The sequence below is a fragment of the Hyperolius riggenbachi genome, chromosome 3 (genome assembly GCF_040937935.1).
Source record: "Hyperolius riggenbachi isolate aHypRig1 chromosome 3, aHypRig1.pri, whole genome shotgun sequence".
Lineage (NCBI taxonomy): Eukaryota > Metazoa > Chordata > Amphibia > Anura > Hyperoliidae > Hyperolius > Hyperolius riggenbachi.
The window spans coordinates 386600402-386619431 of NC_090648.1; the positions used below are offsets into that span (position 1 = coordinate 386600402).

At 43.8% G+C, this 19030-nt stretch overlaps 1 protein-coding gene and 1 long non-coding RNA gene across 6 annotated transcripts in view; one reads left to right on the top strand and one right to left on the bottom strand.

Moving 5' to 3' along the window:
• DOCK2 (dedicator of cytokinesis 2) overlaps positions 1 to 19030 on the top strand; it is a 566587-nt gene that overhangs the window by 232140 nt on the left and 315417 nt on the right. For all 5 annotated transcript variants that reach the window (XM_068277405.1, XM_068277401.1, XM_068277402.1 and 2 more), the window contains one exon: positions 5431 to 5501. In XM_068277405.1, the coding sequence (XP_068133506.1) occupies positions 5431 to 5501 (71 nt within the window). The remainder of the gene's footprint in view (positions 1 to 5430; positions 5502 to 19030) is intronic.
• LOC137564071 (uncharacterized) overlaps positions 1 to 19030 on the bottom strand; it is a 147761-nt gene that overhangs the window by 83990 nt on the left and 44741 nt on the right. Inside the window, exon 4 of the long non-coding RNA XR_011030506.1 lies at positions 5415 to 5496. This is a non-coding gene — a long non-coding RNA (uncharacterized lncRNA). The remainder of the gene's footprint in view (positions 1 to 5414; positions 5497 to 19030) is intronic.

Consider the following 19030-nt stretch of genomic DNA (forward strand, 5'->3'; position numbering starts at 1 on the left):
AGTCGGAAAACCACTGTGCCTGCACAGCTGTGTCCTCACTACAGCTGACGTCACCAGGAGAGTACTGCGCAGGCACAGACCATACTGGGCCTGCACAGTACGCTCCTGGTGATGTCAGCAGGAGCGAGGACACGGCCCCGCAGGCGCAATGGTTTCCCGACTTTAAAGTCGGAAATTCCAGAAGTGAACCAGAGGCGGGGCCGGAGCATTGGTGAGTGGCTGCACGGACACAGGATGTCTGCGGGGGACCATTAGAAGCCCCAGGTAAGCTCAACTCATTTTTCCCTGACCCCCCTACAGTACTCCTTTAATCTCCAGATATATTCCATCCTTTGCTCCTTGTTGTCCAGCTTGAGCCTCCTCTCACTCTCGTATCCAGGGCTTCTCACAAGTGTCACCTCTCCTTTGGAACTCTCTTCCACAGCCTTGTCATGCGCCAAGCCTGGAAATGTTCATATATCAAGACACACATATTCAGACAAGCTTATAATTTGCTATAGCTAGGATTTGAAACTCACTGTTTCATCTGCCAACCCCTGTTGTCTACTCCCCCAATGTCTCAACCATACTACCCTCTAGATTATAAGCTCGCAAGGGCAGGGACCTACCCCTTTTGTTTCCTGTTTCTGTGCAATTTACCAAATGAACATCTATCAGTGTTGGCATTGGTGATGTTTTTCAAACTATGCATTAATTGTGTGTATTTTCACTTATGTCACTGGTCGTCCTGATTGTACAGTATGTTGAACTGCTCATTTATCTAAGCTCCTCATTGGTGTATTTTTTTGCACAGCGCTACGGCATATGTTTGCACTCTGTAAATAAAATTAATTATGATATATATATATAATATATATGTATGTATGTATGTATATATATATATATATATATATATATATATATATATATATATATATATATATATATAATTATAAGGAGTGGAATAAAAGTTGTAAAAAAAGAAATTAGGTTGGCAAAGATTAAAGCTGAAAGTCAAATCGCTAGGGATATCAAATTTAACCCAAAAAAGTTTTACAAGTACATCAACTCTAAAAAAAGGAAGGTTGACTGCATTGGACTCCTAAAGGATGAGGGTGGGAACTCAATGGTGGATGACCCAGGGCCGGTTTAAGCAACAATGGGGCCCCAGGGCAAAATAAACCTGGGGGGCCCCCCCAACATATACCCCGGAACAAAAATCGGCATTAGGGGACCTTTTTTGCAGCTGGTATAGTCAGGGTGTGAAGTCCCAATCGGTCAGAGCTCCACATTCTGGCTATCCCAGCCTGCATGGGGGACAAGGGGTTAAAAAGTTTCAGGAGGGGGTATTCCACATAATAAAAAAAAAGAAAAAAAACCTACACTCTAAACATAAAAAAAATTGGGAAAATAGGAAAAAATGCCAGGGATCTTCATACAGCCATATTGCGGCTGTATAGCGATCCATGGCCAAAGCGCTGCGGCTGCGTATGGACCCCCTGGAAACCCCGTCAGGAAATGTATTGCTCTTTCTTTTGATACATGTAAAATTACACTACCGTTAGGTTTGCTACTAAAAGTGACATTTACCGCATTTAAAACTATACTTTTTTCCTTCTAAACTTTAAAATCGATTTTCTCAAAAACTATAAGGTCTTTTTGAAAAATTGTTTTTTCCTCTTATTCCTAATGATCTCCTTAACATATCCTGCAAATTTAGGGTTTCTAGCATTTAAGGTGGATTTGCTATTAACCATAAAAGTCGGCAGGTTTTTAAATGTGTTTTTTTTCCTTTGAAACTTTAAAATCGATTTTCTCAAAAACTATAAGGCCGATTTGAAATTTTTTTTCCTCTTGTAGCCACTGGGGGCCCCTACAAGCTCTGGGGCCCTGGGGCAGCTGCCTCCTCTGCCTTAATGGTAGCGCCGGCCCTGGGATGACCAAGGTACAGCAGAGTTATTAAATGCTTTCTTTTGCTTCTGTCTTCACAAAGGAAACATCACTGTTGCAAATTACAAATGCAGAAGAGTCTCAATCTTCCAATTGTAATATTAAATACTTAACGCAGGGGAAGAAGTGAAAGCAAGACTAAATAAATTAAAAATAGACAAGGCACCTGGCCCGGATGGCATGCATCCTCAGGTCCTAAGGGAATTATGTTCAGTTATAGATAAATCCCTTTATCTTATCTTATGTGACTCTCTTTCAACTGGCAGAGTCCCAGTGGATTGGCGTACAGCCCAAGTTTTCCCATTATTTAAGAAGGGCAAAAAATCTGATCCAGGAAATTATAGACCTGTAAGCTTAACATCAGTTGTATGCAAACTATTTGAGGGGTTACTAAGAGATACTATACATGACTTCATAGTAGAAAATAATCTTATTTTGCAGCATCAGCATGGGTTTACTAAAGACAGGTCCTGTTTGACTAACATGCTCAGCTTTTATGAGGTAGTGAACGCTAATGTGGATATTGGGAATGCTGTAGATGTGATATACTTGGACTTTGCAAAGGCCTTTGACACTGTTCCCCACAAAAGTCTGGTGCAAAAGTTGAGGATGCAAGGACTAGAGAAGAGTCTGTGTGCATGGATAGGGAATTGGCTAATGGACAGAAAACAAAGAGTTGTGGTCAATGGATCATATTTAAAATGGGTGACTGTTAGCAGTGGGCTCCCACAGGGGTCTGTACTGGGTCCAGTGCTTTTCAATTTATTTATTAATGACCTAGTAGATGCAGTAGAAAGCAATGTTGCTACTTTTGCAGATAATACAAAATTGTCCAGAATCATCAACTCTCAGGATGATAGTGACAAATTGCAACAGGATCTGGATAGGATGGCAATATGGGCACATAAATGGCAGATGAAATTCAATGTTAAAAAATGTAAAGTCATGCATTTTGGTCATACCAATGGTCTAGCACCATTGGTATGAGCAATGTTTGTATGGTCTAGCACCATAGAAACGGATTCAGAACGGGATTTCCTTATGGGCAAGCGGTGCCGGCGGCGATCGGGGGATACGGGGGGGATGCCGCAGGGAGGGGGGAAGCATGTAGCTAGCGCTAGGCTAGCTACATGCTAAAAAAAAAAAGTGAAAAAAAACCCTCCCGCGGCAGCGCAGCCGCGGGAATTCAACTGCCAGGGGGGTTAATATTGACCCTGTTTAACTCTCTAGTAAGGCCACATCTGGAATATGGAATTCAGTTCTGGGCACCACATTACAGGAAAGATATTGCAGTTTTAGAGCAGGTGCAGAGACGAGTAACAAAATTGATACGTGGGATGGAAGGTCTCACTTACCAAGAAAGGTTAGATAAACTGGGTTTATTTAGTCTAGAGGAAAGACGCCTTAGAGGGGATCTAATTAACATGTATAAATACATCAGAGGGCAATATAAAAGCTTGGAGGATGAGCTTTTTGTCCCTAGGCCTTCTCAAAGGACTAGAGGACATGATCTGCGCATGGAGGAAAAACGCTTTAGCCATTTATTTAGGAAAGGGTTCTTTACAGTAAGAGTGATTAAGATGTGGAATGCATTGCCATAGGAAGTAGTTATGGCAAATTCTATACCTGCATTTAAAGGGGGTTTAGATGCTTTCCTTGCGTTGAAAGACATCCATGGCTACAATTAAACAAACAAATGCTTATATCACGCTTTTCTCCTGGGGACTCAAAGCGCCAGAGCTGCAGCCACTAGGACACGCTCTATAGGCAGTAGCAGTGTTAGGGAGACTGGCACAAGGTCTCCTACTGATTAGGTGCAGGCTTACTGAACAGGCAGAGCCGAGATTCGAACCCTAGTCTCCTGTGTCAGAGGCAGAGCCCTTAACCATTACTCCATTCAGCCACTGCTTACTAGGTAATGCCCAGTCAGTGATGTTGATCCATAGTAATGCCCAGTCAGTGATGGATCAACAGTGATGTTGATCCTTTTTTTCCCTTTTGGGGCTATTTGGACCATGCCTTGTAAGGGTTTTTTGTCTTCCTCTGGATCAACAGGGATATGTGAGGGAGCAGACTGGTTTTGTACTTGTTCTCTGGTTGAACTCAATGGATGTATGTCTTTTTTCAACCCACATAACTATGCAACTATGATAATTTGCGTGGAAGAACATCCTTGGCTATAATGATTAGATAATTCCCATCAGATTTGATTTTTTCTGACTGCCATCTGAAGTCATGAAGGATTTTTCCCCTTTTAAAGCTAATTGGCTATTAAGGGTTTTTCACCTGAAGCAGGTGGTTTTGGTGCATGGTGCTGGCCGTGTAGCGCCTGAGTTGGGCACCGCTATAGCACTAGTGTGCGCAATGGGTAATTCAGGTGCCAGCAATTGCCAGACCCTGAATTACTCCCCCCCCCCTTCCCCCTTTCCCCCCATGTTACTACAACTTGGTGGGGGATTTGTATTTAACGCCGTCTGAAAATTGAGCGGCAGCAGGGTAAGCTGCCATTTGGCGGCAGAATAATGCATACGCTTTTCACCCTCCGCTAGATCAACTGTGATATGTGTGGGTGCAGGACCAGGTTGTTGTTTTTTTTTTTTTTAACTTGATGGATGTCTTTTTTTTTAAACAAAATAATTGTTACTACATTATAGGCAACACAATGTCCTCTACAGAGCATATGCTTAGGGTGAATCTGCTCTCATCTGTGAAAAGCACAGTGTTCCAGCGGTGGACCTGCCTATTCTGGTATCCTATGGCATATGTCAATCAAGCTCCACAGTGCCAAGTAGTGAATACAGGGCCCACTAAAGAATGTCATTCCCTCAGGCTACCTTCATGAAATCTGTTCCTGATTGTTTGGCTAGAAACATTCACAGCAGTGGCCTGCTGGAAGTATTTTTGTTGTGCTCTGGGAGTGCTCAACTTATTCCTCCTTGCCCAAAAGAGCAGATACTGGTCTTGCTGATGGGTTAAGAACCTTTTACAGCCCTGTTCAGCTCCCCTGGGGCAACTGCCTTTCTCCTGGAATCTCCTCTGTGCCTTTGAGGATGTGCTGGGAAACACAGCAAACCTTTTGCAATGGTAGGTATTGATTTGCCATCCTGGAAGAGTTGGGCTACCTGTGCAATCTCTGTGGGGTCCAGCTGTCACCTCATGCTACCAGTCATGTCCAGCTGGCTACCAAAAAGTAGGAAAAGATGAGGAGATAAAAATGTCAGTGGCTTCCAACTGATAAACAACCCTCTGTGCTACTTAACTGACCAGATTGATATTATTATATCCCAGAAGTTTCATTATTTTGAAGCCATAATCTTTTTAAAAGGAGTTATTTTCATTTTTGAGCAGTTTATTTATGAGGTGCTGTGTGAGTAAACTGCTATTTTATTAATAGCATAATAATAATGTTCTTTGCTTATAGAGTTGTTTTCTGGAACTGTTAAATTACAGATCAAAGAACAATGTAAAACTGAGAATATCTTTACCTTTTTATCTTTTCAGGTTGCTGCACTAAAATATCTACCTTCAGTTCTTCAGGATGTTGAAACTGTGTTTGATGCCAGAATGCTAAGGTAACAAGAAAAATAAAATTCTACTGTATTTGATATGTCACAGGTTAGTACAACCTTAATGTACTGCGCAGTGGGTTGTTAATTTTAGTTTCAAATTCAAGTTAATAATGTTACCTACATATCAATATTGCAAACCCCAAGCTTTGTAGATTTTCATGTAAATATCAGTGGAAGACTGTAGACAAATTTTTGTATTCACTAATAGTTCAGTTTAAAGGCATAACTAAACTCACATAAACAATAAGTTGGACTGTGACAGTCTGGCAAGACAGTGTTATTGCTGGCCTGGGCACAACACTGCAGGCCTGGCACTTAATGTGGTGTGTAAAAATGCACATTAGTATTTACATTTGCTTTGCATGAGAAAATGGAGCTAATTTGTATTTGAATACAGTTCTGCCAATGGGAGAACAGAGTATATTATTTATACAGGGGCGTAACAATAGCCCCTGCAAGGGATTCAGCCACAGGGGGTCCCTTAGGAGGAGAACCCTGAGTGGGAGTCTGGCTCTGGGACCCTTTAGGGCCATTTTTAGGGACAGGAGGGGGCACAGTGCAGGAAGGGGGAGCAGCAGGCATAAACAGTAGAAGGGAGGGGGCCCAAACCCCCTCCCTCACCTTGGAGTACCATCAATGCTCCCCCTCCAGCAACAACAGCTGGAGGGCCCCTATCCAAAACTTCAAAGGGGGGGCCCGTGATTTCTAGTTGCGTCCCTGTGTTTATAGTTCAATTTTGTATGCTAATTACATGTTTATGCCCAAATGTAATGTGCTTGTTTGCTTATGATTTAAAAACTATGGGGCCTGTCTATGAAGAAGTGGCTACTAGATTACATATCTCCATGTCTTTGTTCAACTGCTGATTATCACATCAAAATTCATATATACTGTATATACAGTGCTGCCCAAAATTATTCATACCCCTGGCACATTTTGACTGAAAGTTACTTTTATTCAACCAGCAACTAATTTTTTGAGGGGAAATGACACAGTTCTCTCCCAAAAGATAATAAGACGATGTACAAGAGGCATTATTGTGGAAACAAAAAACATTTCTCAGCTTTTATTTACATTTGAGCAAAAAGTGTCCAGTCCAAAATTATTCATACCCTTCTCAATAATCAATAGAAAAGCCTTTATTGGCTATTAGGGCAGCACGGTGGTGTAGTGGTTAGCACTCTTGCCTTGCAGCACTGGGTCCCTGGTTTGAATCTCAGCCAGGTCAACATCTGCAAGGAGTTTGTACGTTCTCACCATGTCTGTGTGGGTTTCCTCTGGGCACTCCGGTTTCATCCCACATCCCAAAAACAGTTAATTGGCTCCCCCCTAAAAATTGGCCCTAGACATAGATGCACTACATGATAGATACATACATAGACATATGACTATGATAGGGACTAGATTGTGAGCCCCCCTGAGGGACATTTAGTGTCAATATACTCTATACAGCGCTGTGTAATATGTTGGCAGTATATAAGTATTTAAAATAATAATAACAATAATAATATTACAGCAATCAAACGCTTCCTATAATTGCAGACCAGCTTATTTCATGTCTTCACAGGTATTTTTGTCCATTCATCTTTAGCAATGAGACCCACATCTTTCAGGTTGGAGGGCCTTCTTGCCAACAACCTGATCTTTAGCTCCCTCCACAGATTCTCAATTGGATTCAAGTCAGAACTCTGGGTGGGCCACTCCAAAAGTTAATGTTGTTGTCCGCTAACCATTTCTTCACCACTTTTGCTGTGTGTTTTGGGTCATTGTCTGCTGAAATGTCCCAAGGTGCCCAAGGCCAATTTTCTCTGCAGACTGCCTAATGTTGTTGTTGAGAATCCTTATGTATTGCACTTTTTTCATGGTGCCATTTACTGTGATTAGGTTCCCTGGTCCACTGGCTGAAAAACACCCCCAAAGCATTACGTTCCCACAAACATGTTTAACAGTGGGGATAGTGCTCTTTTGGTTGAAGGCTTCTCCTTTTTTACGCCAAATCAAGGAAACATCATTGTGAGCAAACAATTACATTTTTGTTTCATCTGACCTAAACACAGAAGACCAGAAGTCTTCTTCTTTGTCCAGATGAGAGTTTGCAAAGGCCAAAGGAAGTTTTTGTGTGCCTTACCTGGAGAAGTGGCATTTTATTATTATTATTTAGTATTTATATAGCACCGACATATTACACAGCGCTGTACAGTGTATATATATATATATATATATCTTGTCACTAACTGTCCCTCAAAGGAGCTCACAATCTAATCCCTACCATTGCCATATGTCTATATTATGTAGTGTAAGTACTGTAGTCTAGGGCCAATTTTTTAGAGTAGCCAATTAACTTATCTGTATGTTTTTGGAATGTGGGAGGAAACCGGAGTGCCCGGAGGAAACCCACGCAGACACGGAGAGAACATACAAACTCTTTGCAGATAGTGCCCTGGCTGGGATTCGAACCAGGGACCCAGCGCTGCAAGGTGAGAGAGCTTACCACTACGCCACCGTGGCATCCTCCTTGGTCTGTCTCCGTGGAACCCAGCAGTGTGCAGTGTCTTTTGGATTGTCTGCCTTGAGATATTGCCACCAGCAGAGCCAAGATTCATCAACATGGCCTTGGTGGTGATCCTTGGATTCTTTTTCATCTCTCTCACTATCCTCCTGGCCACCACAGGTGTCACTTTTGGCTTATTTTCCACAGTGTGGAACATCTTGTATTATTTAATAATACTTTGCACTGTAGCCACCGGAACTTGAAAACATTTAGAAATGGCCTTGTAGCCCTTTCCTGACTTGTGAGCAGCCACAATGCGCAGCTGTTCCCAATTAATCAGCGTAATTAGGGTGCTTCAGAACAGCTTGGATTATTTGGAATGGTATTGTAAGGTCTCTGAGGCACTCATGGTGGCGGAACGCCGAGACCCAGGCTGAGGAGCTAGCTTCTGGGTCTCGGCAGGATGCTGACGTCACTGGAGCGCAGCCTGACACTCAGCTCCCATTGGATAGGTGGCGGACGCGTTCTCAGTACACGCTCCGCCGCTGTAAACAGTAGCCATGTGTGTACACTGCATGTCAGCTGATCTGCTGACTCACTGAAAGGCCCTTGGTTGTTTTTGAATCCTTTGCTTTCTGATTGGTTAATCCATGTATTTAATCCAGGTGAGCGCCCTCAGACATCGCCCGTGATAGCATTAGCTGTGACTTGTTGCTGGGTATGCGCTCACACTCTGATTTGATCTCTGTTGCCGACTTTGCCTTGTATCCTGACCAAGCTTTACTCTAGATTGATCCCTGTTGCCGACCACTGCCTGTTTTTCAGAATCAGAATACATTTTTTCGCCAAGTACAACGAGGGTTGTACCCGGAATAATTTTTGGCGCATACAGGGTCGGTGATGGTACAGCAACATACACAAACAGTAATATAAATTACATGGTAAGTGTATACATGATCAATATTGCGGTTTTTTGCATTGGTTAGAATGTGCTAGGCACGCTGTGGTGTAGTCTTTAAATTTTGAGGACTCCACCCCAACTTCACTCACTCCACCTCCACTCCTCCACCCCTCCCGCCCCTTCTCCTCCCTCCTCCCCTCCTCCCTCCCCCCCCCCCTTCTCCTCCCCTCACTCCCCACACTCCCCAACTTTACTTACTCTCCCTCTCCTACTCCCCAGCTACACTCAATCTCCCGTTTCATCTTTTACCGCCACAGTTTACTTTAAATAATTTTTCCCCACACAAAAGTCATCATGTTGGACGATGCTGTGCAGTGTACATCCTGCAACATGTATGCATGCCTTGATCAGCGGATTGAGGGTGTTTACTGTTGCCCTGGGTGTGTGCGTGTTGCTCAGTTAGAGGCGGAAGTCGCAGAGCTAAATAAGCATCTCGCAACACTGAGAAGCATACACAACATGGAGAAGAACTTGGATCTCACGATCCAGACACTGGATGGAACCGTTGAAGATGAGGAGGGTGGAGTACAGCCGGACCAAGAAGCAGAGGAAGCCGCTAGTTGGGTCACAGTTAGAAGGGGTAGGGGAAAAAGTGGCAGGGAGGCTAGTCCCGAGTTGTCCCTCACTAATAAGTATGCTTGTTTGCGTAATATTGGGGAGGATGATTCAGGAGTAGCAATGCTGCAGCAGGATGTGCTCCTTAGCAACCAAGGGGCAGACTGCTGTAACGAGAAAGGGAATAGGAGTGCAGCTAAGGCTAGACAGGTACTGGTGGTAGGGGATTCAATTATTAGGCGCACAGATAGGGTAATCTGTCGAAGAAACCGCGAATGCCGTACAGTCTGTTGCCTCCCGGGTGCTCGGGTTCGGCATGTAGCGGAAAGAATTGACAGATTACTGGGTGGGGCTGGGGAAGACCCGGCTGTCATGGTACACATTGGCACCAATGACAAAGTTAGTGGGAGATGGAAGGTCCTCAAAAAGGATTTTCAGGTACTTGGAGATAAACTTAAAGCAAGGACCTCCAAGGTGGTGTTTTCTGAAATACTGCCAGTGCCACGTGCTACATCTGAGAGACAGAGGGAGCTTAGGGAGTTAAATAAGTGGCTGAGAAATTGGTGTAGGAAGGAAGGGTTTGGGTTCCTGGAGAACTGGGCAGACTTTGCAGTCGGCTACAGGTTCTACAGCAGGGATGGGCTGCACCTTAATGGGGAGGGTGCAGCTGCATTGGGGGAGAAGATGGCTAAACGGTTGGAGGAGATTTTAAACTAGGATCTGGGGGGAGGCGGGAGGATAAAGTCTCAATACGTAGACAAGATGAGGTAAAAAGACAGTGGGAACCTATCATTATGGAGGGTGGAGAGGGGGGTGGGGACAGTGTAAATATTAAGGAGGTTGGTAAAAATTCAAGTAGCCAATTTCATGTAAACAAAATTGGTAAATGTGGTGGTAAAAATATAAAGTGCATGGTAACCAATGCTCGGAGCCTTGCAAATAAAATAGACGAACTAGAGTTCATTCTGAATGACAAAGGCTATGACATTGTGGGAATAACCGAGACATGGATGGATGAAAGCCATGACTGGATAGCTAATTTAAAAGGATACAATGTGTTTAGGAGGGATAGAACAGGGAAAAAAGGTGGAGGGGTTTGTCTCTTTGTTAAGAATTCTCTTACAGCCAGGGCCGGATTACCGACCAGGCAACAGAAGCAGTCGCTTGGGGCCCCATTCAGAGTCAAAGGAGCCCCATCAGCACATAAACCAGCCCATGCCATCCTGTCAACGGTGGCTGGATGGTATAATGGTTAAAGGGACTCTCAGCAGTGCAGTAACTATAGAAAGATGCATATCATTTTAAAGCTCTCTTTCTCCTCTTTCCAATGATATATAAACGGCTGCTCTATGCCTTTTAGTTTTCGATATTTTCGCGATCGAAATCGTGGCCACAGGACGACTTTTCTCCAAAGTCAGCGGTGGCTGGATGGTATAATGGTTAAAGGGACTCTGAGCAGTGCAGTAACTATGGAAAGATTCATATCATTTTAAAGCTCTCTTTCTCCTCTTTCCAATGATATATAAACAGCTGCTCTATGCCTTTTAGTTTTCGATATTTTCGCGATCGAAATCGCGGCCACAGGACGACTTTTCTCCAAAGTCAGCGGTGGCTGGATGGTATAATGGTTAAAGGGACTCTGAGCAGTGCAGTAACTATGGAAAGATGCATATCATTTTAAAGCTCTCTTTCTCCTCTTTCCAATGGTATATAAACGGCTGCTCTATGCCTTTTAGTTTTTTATATTTTCGCGATCGAAATCACGGCCACAGGACGACTTTTCTCCAAAGTCAGCGGTGGCTGGATGGTATAATGGTTAAAGGGACTCTGAGCAGTGCAGTAACTATGGAAAGATGCATATCATTTTAAAGCTCTTTTTCTCCTCTTTCCAATGATATATAAACGGCTGCTCTATGCCTTTTAGTTTTCGATATTTTCGCGATCGAAATCACAGCCACAGGACGACTTTTCTCCAAAGTTGGCAGCTCGATTCAGCACAATGCAATGAAATATAAGGAACCCAGGGGGATATAATTACAAACATCATGCTGGTAGGTGTGAGGATGTAATGAATTAGTTGTGGGTATGCTTAAAGGCATATCCACAGGCACTGCTTGGAGTCCCTTTAAGGGCTCTGCCGCTGACACAGGAGACCAGGGTTCGAATCTCAGCTCTGCCTGTTCAGTAAGCCAGCACCTATTCAGTAGGAGACCGTAGGCAAGTCTCTCTAACACTGCTACTGCCTATAGGGCGCGTCCTAGTGGCTGCAGCTCTGGCGCTTTGAGTCCACCAGGAGAAAAGCGCGATATAAATGTTATTTGTCTTGTCTTGTCAAATGATGCCGTGCGCTGCTGATTGTCTTCAGAGCCAGGCTCTCCTCCTAGGTCTCCCTCCTGCTACTGTGCGCTCTGCCGCTGCCCACTCCACCCTCCCTTCCCACAGAGAACCACAGCTGCAGCAAGAATGATAGCAGCAGATGGCAAACGCTCACTCACCTATCCATGATCCAAGCGATAGAGATCCCGTCATCTGAAACCCATCTGTCTCTTCTACAGTGCAGCCGCTCGCTCTGAACTTCCTGATTCTCAGATCAGACAGGAAGTAGGAAGTAGTAATAGTAGTAGTAACAGAGCGGCAGCACTCTAGAGGAGACAGATGGGCTCCGGATGACGGGACCTCTATTGCTTGGATCGCAATAGGTGAATGTGATTCATCTGGTGCTTTCATTCTCCCCCACTGCGGCTGCCTTCTCTGCTGGACTATCGTATTCACTGGGATGGAGGCTGCATGGTGGCTGTCTAGTTTGGGAGGAAATTGGTTGTTCGGTGGTGGGAGTGGTTATGTAATTCTGTCTGGGGAACGGCTTCCGGTTTGGCGGTGTCCAGAGCTTTCTGCTATTGCCAGGCTGGAGATGCAGGGGGAAAGTGCTGCTGCTGTGATATCTGGCGCCCTCTTCACAGGGGTGCCCCAGCCCCTGAGTGCAAATGTCCCAGCCATTCATCTCTCACTCTGCATTTTGCCGCTGCTATTCCCTGCATTGTGCACCCACAGAGGAAAGCGTGCTGTTGCCCATAGCAACCAGTAGCTCGGCTGCCCGGTGTGTGCGGCATATTGCTGTGCAGCTGCATCTTCTGATTCTATTACGACATGATGGGGGGGGCCAAATCAGTTACTTTGCTTAGGGCCCCATTTAGCCTTAATCCGGCTCTGCTTACAGCTGTCCTCAACGATGAGATGGAGGAAGATTGTGAAGATGTGGAGTCCGTTTGGGTAAATATTCATAGTGGAAATAAAAGTTGCCAATTGCTTATTGGGGTATGCTACAGGCCACCTCTTATTAATGAAGCTGCAGAACTGCGATTACTACAGCAGATTGAAAAAGCTGCAGGTAAAAATGAGGTCATAATTATGGGCGACTTCAACTTTCCAGACATTGACTGGAGTATTTAGGCTACCCATTCTGGTAAAAGCAGCAGATTTCTGGCAGCACTACAGGACAATTACCTGACTCAAATGGTAACTGAACCAACTAGGGGGCATGCGTTACTGGATCTGATCATTTCTAATAGACCAGATAATGTATCAAATGTGCAGGTTCAAGAACATTTGGGAAATAGTGATCACAACATGATAACGTTTGATCTGGTGACTGATAGGCCACGGGGCAGCGGGACCACTAAAACTATGAATTTTAGAAAAGCAAAGTTCACTCAAATTAGGCAGGCACTAAGTTTGGTGAACTGGGATAATGTACTACAAGGGGAAGACACTGAAGGGAAATGGCAAGCTTTTAAACTTATACTCAATCATTACTGTAGTATGTATATCCCATATGGAAACAAAATGTCTAGGAATAAAAAAAGGCCTCTATGGATGAATAGAAAGGTTAAAGATAAAATGAAGAGGAAAAATAATGCCTATAAGGTCTTAAAACAGGAGGGGACCGAGGCTGCACTAAGCAATTATAAGGAGTGCAATAAAAATTGTAAAAAAGAAATTAGGCAGGCAAAGATTGAAGCTGAAAAACAAATCGCTAAGGATATCAAATCTAACCCAAAAAGTTTTACAAGTACATTAACTCTAAAAAAAGAAAGGTTGACTGTATAGGACTCCTAAAGGATGAGGATGGGAACTCAATGGTGGATGACCAAGGTAAGGCAGAGTTATTAAATGCTTTCTTTGCTTCTGTCTTCACAAAAGAAACAGCACTGTTGCAAACTACAGAGGCAGAAGAGTCTCAATCTTCTAACTGTAATATTAAATACTTAACGCAGGAAGAAGTGAAGGCAAGACTAAATAAATTAAAAATAGACAAGGCACCTGGCCCGGATGGCATGCATCCTCGGGTCCTAAGGGAATTAAGTTCAGTTATAGATAAACCCCTTTATCTTATCTTTTGTGACTCTCTTGCAACTGGCAGAGTCCCAGTGGATTGGCGTACAGCCCACGTTTTCCCATTATTTAAGAAGGGCAAAAAATCTGATCCAGGAAATTATAGACCTGTAAGTTTAACATCAGTTGTATGCAAACTATTTGAGGGGTTACTAAGAGATACTATACATGACTTCATAGTAGAAAATAATCTTATTTCTCAGCATCAACATGGGTTTACTAAAGACAGGTGCTGTTTGACTAACATGCTCAGCTTTTATGAGGTAGTGAATGCTAATATGGATATTGGGAATGCTGTAGATGTGATATACTTGGACTTTGCAAAGGCCTTCGACACTGTTCCCCACAAAAGTCTGGTGCAAAAGTTGAGGATGCAAGGACTGGGGAAGAGTCTGTGTTCATGGATAGGGAACTGGCTAATGGACAGAAAACAAAGAGTTGTGGTCAATGGATCGTACTCAAAATGGGAGACTGTTAGCAGTGGGGTCCCACAGGGGTCTGTTCTGGGTCCAGTGCTCTTCAATATATTTATTAATGACCTAGTAGATGCAGTAGTGAGCAATGTTGCTATTTTTGCAGATGATACAAAATTGTGCAGAATCATCAACTCTCAGGAAGATAGTGTCATATTGCAACAGGATCTGGATAGGATGGCTATATGGGCACATACATGGCAGATGAAATTCAATGTTGACAAATGTAAGGTCATGCATTTTGGACGTACTAATGGTCTAGCACCATACAAAATAAATGGGATACAGTTGGGGACATCAAACATGGAGAAGGACTTAGGAGTACTCATTGACAACAAGTTAAAAAAGTTCGCGAACCGCAATAGACTTCAATGGGGAGGCGAACTTTGAAAGTTTAAAAAAATTCTATCAACTGGAAAAATGATAGAAAACATGTTTCAAAAGCTCTAATACCTGGAGCCACACCTAATTGAGTGAAATACACATCACTGCTGGAGGACCCACCCACCCTACTCCAAGCAAGGTCCTTTATACCATTTGCCTGCCTACACTAATTAGTTATGGGACAGCTGCTACACACTCTGCTAGGGAGATTTTAATTGGCCTCCTCCCTCCACCCTTCTACCTCCTCCCTCCTAGCTGGGAATACATACATGAGTATACATCATACCATAGCTGGGGATACATACATGAGTATACATCATACCATAGCTGGGAATCAAACCCAGATCTCACTGTGTGGTGGGCACATCACCCTAAGCACTGTACCACTACAGAAGTAAGTGAAGCTAGCCTAAAATTTAACATTTATGCTCAATGCAATAGAACCATTAGGTTGCTTAAAGGAGAACTGTAGTGAGAGGTATATGGAGGCTGCCATATTGATTTCCTTTTAAGCTATACCAGTTGCCTGGCAGCTCTGCTGATCTATTTGGCTGCAGTAGTGTGAATCACACCAGAAACAAGCATGCAGCTAATCTTGTCAGATCTTACAAAAATGTCAAACACCAGATCATACCATAGCTGGGAATCGAACCCAGATCTCACTGTGTGGTGGGCACGTCACCCTAAGCACTGTACCACTACAGAAGTAAGTGAAGCTTGTTTCTTGTGTGATTCACACTACTGCAGCCAAATAGATCAGCAGGGCTGCCAGGCAACTGGTATAGCTTAAAAGGAAATCAATATGGCAGCCTCCATATACCTCTCACTACAGTTCTCCTTTAAGCAACCTAATGGTTCTATTGCATTGAGCATAAATGTTAAATTTTAGGCTAGCTTCACTTACTTCTGTAGTGGTACAGTGCTTAGGGTGATGTGCCCAGCACACAGTGAGATCTGGGTTCGATTCCCAGCTATGGTATGATCTGGTGTTTGACATTTTTGTAAGATCTGACAAGATTAGCTGCATGCTTGTTTCTGGTGTGATTCACACTACTGCAGCCAAATAGATCAGCAGGGCTGCCAGGCAACTGGTATAGCTTAAAAGGAAATCAATATGGCAGCCTCCATATACCTCTCACTACAGTTCTCCTTTATCCTCCCTGGCGGTAAGCCCGAACTGAGTTCGGGCTATGCCGCCGGGAGGCACCGCTCAGGCCCCGCTGGGCCGATTTGCATAATTTTTTTTTGTTACACGCAGCTAGCACTTTGCTAGCTGTGTGTAACCTCCAATCGCCGCCGCTACCCGCCGATCCGCCGCTATACGCGTCGCCGCAGCCCCCCCCCCCCCCCAGACCCCGTGCGCTGCCTGGCCAATCAGTGCCAGGCAGCGCCGTGGGGTGGATCGGATTCCCCTTTGACGTCACGACGTCGATGACGTCGGTGACGTCATCCCGCCCCGTCGCCATGGCGACGGGGGAAGCCCTCCAAGAGATCCCGTTCTTTGAACGGGATCTCTTGATCTCCGATCGCCTTCGGCGATCGGAGGGGCTGGGGGGATGCCGCTCGGCAGCGGCTATCATGTAGCGAGACATTGTCTCGCTACATGAAAAAGAAAAAAAAAAACGAAAAAAAAACGTATTTGCTGCCCCCTGGCGGATTTTAATAAACCGCCAGGGAGGTTAAGCAACCTAATGGTTCTATTGCATTGAGCATAAATGTTAAATTTTAGGCTAGCTTCACTTACTTCAGTAGTGGTACAGTGCTTAGGGTGACGTGCCCACCACACAGTGAGATCTGGGTTCGATTCCCAGCTATGGTATGATGTATACTCATGTATGTATCCCCAGCTATGGTATGATGTATACTCATGTATGTATTCCCAGCTATGGTATGATGTATACTGGTTTTTAAAATAGTATAATTCCCTGGCAGAAGAGACCCTCCTCCCTCCGGTAGGAGGGAGGAGGGAATATTTAGTAGGGTAGAAGGGGTGGAGGGTGGAGGGAGGAGGGAGGAGGGAGGCCAATTAAAATCTCCCTAGCAGAGTGTGTAGCAGCTGTCCCATAACTAATTAGTGTAGCCAGACAACTGAGTCAAATGGTATAAAGGACCTAGCTTGAAGGGAGGGTGGGCGGATTCTCTAGCACTGAAAGCAGTGTGTTTGACAATAACATGTCTGCTGACAGTGAAATGGAGGCTAAAAATTTTGCTCAATACAGCATTATGGGGCGAATCGAACTTCCGCAAAAGTTCGCCTGATGCAGGCGAACGCGAACCCCCAAAGTTCGCCTGGAACCGTTCGGCCCATCTCTAACTCCAAGTTCAATGCACTTTCTAATATTTCCTGAGTTAGAGGAATGGTCCTCAATGTGTAACCACATTTGGGAACAAGTACAGAATAACATTAGGAATGCTGTAAATACCCAGAAATTGTTTTCTGATATGTACTGAACTGTTGAGGATGAATTTATGTCTGGAGATTTGGTTTGGGTGTACTCCTTTACACCAGCCGTCTGCCAAGCTGAAACCCAAGTTCATTGGTCCATATCCAGTCATGGAGAAAATTAACTGAGTAACTTATAAAGTCAAATTGCCCAGGACTATTAGAGGGGTTAACTCTTTTCATGTTTCTCTGTTGAAATCCACAGTTAATTACAATACCACCTCCTCCACCCGTGGAAGTTGATGGTGAACAAGAATTTGAGGTTGAAAGAATTCTTGATTCTCGTATTGTCAGAAATTCATTACAATTCTTAATTGACTGGAAAGCATATGGACCAGAAGAAAGATCTTAGGTTCCTGCTAAACAGGTTCATGCTGATTTAGCAAAAAGGGAGTTTTATGAAAAGAATGCTAGGAAACCCAGGTTGGAGTGTCCAGAGTCCACTCCTAAGGGAGCAGGTACTGTAAGATCTCTGAGGCACTCATGGCGGCGGAACGCCGAGACCCGGGCTGAGGGGTTGAGTCAAAATTTGCCAGGGGTATGAATAATTATGGGCAGCACTATATATAGAGTATATACATAAATATATGTAAGGTAATGTTACCAATATTCTACAATCACCTATCTCAAGCCTATTCTCACACTAACTGCCCCTGCATCTGTGCCTAACACTAACCTACCCCATAAATATGCCCAACATTAACCTACCTCCATCTATGCCTAACACTAACCCCCTTACATATGCCTAACACTAAAGCTGGGTACACATGGTACAATTTACCAACCGATCCGATAGTATTGCAATCGGTTGTTTGTGATCGATTTTGGGTACTTATCAACGCAAAATTGATCCCAAGATCTAGCCGAAACAATTTGGACGTCTACATATGATGCAATTTGTTAGCAGATCACCGGTCGATCTGATGGAAAATTGTACTGTGTGTATGAGACTTAATGTATCAACTACCTACACCTAACTCTAACACCACCGGTATCCCTGCCGCTATTTCATCAACTACAGAGTTCTGCTACTGAGTAACGGAATTCTATAGTGGATAAAATAGACGCTATGATGCTCTACTGATATACTCACTGCTATTTTATCCACTGCAGTTCTGCTACTGTGTAGCTCAACTCTGTAGTGTATAAAATAGCCACCATGATGCTCCCCTGTTATTTTATCTACTATGCCCTATTTTATGGGTTGGTGTAATTGCCTTCTTAAAACAGAAGGAAATTTGCAATACTTCAGTTATAAATGAACATTTGTGGTTACCCACAATGCACACCTACTAAATATGCAAATTATCCCTTTCCACCCTTGTTAAGCCAAGCAAGCATCCAGAACCACTGGTTTATAGCAAGCCTATAGCTTTAAGTTTTACACAGCCATACCAAACCCACATGTAGACAGCCTGTTTCGGACTTTTGGTCCTCATCAGTACATGGCAGGGATTGATAAGGCTGTATGAAATAGGGCTTGGTCGAGTACAACAGAGTAACCAAGCAGCTTAGGGTGACCCAAACTACTAGGAATGTATAGGGGGATGAAAGGAACCAAAAAGCCCTCCTACTAAAAAAGCAAAGCTTGGTGTAATTGCCTTCTTAAAACAGAAGGAAATTTGCAATACTTCAGTTATAAATGAACATTTGTGGTTACCCACAATGCACACCTACTAAATATGCAAATTATCCCTTTCCGCCCTTGTTAAGCCAAGCAAGCATCCAGAACCGCTGGTTTATAGCAAGCCTATAGCTTTAAGTTTTACACAGCCATACCAAACCCACATGTAGACAGCCTGTTTCGGACTTTTGGTCCTCATCAGTACATGG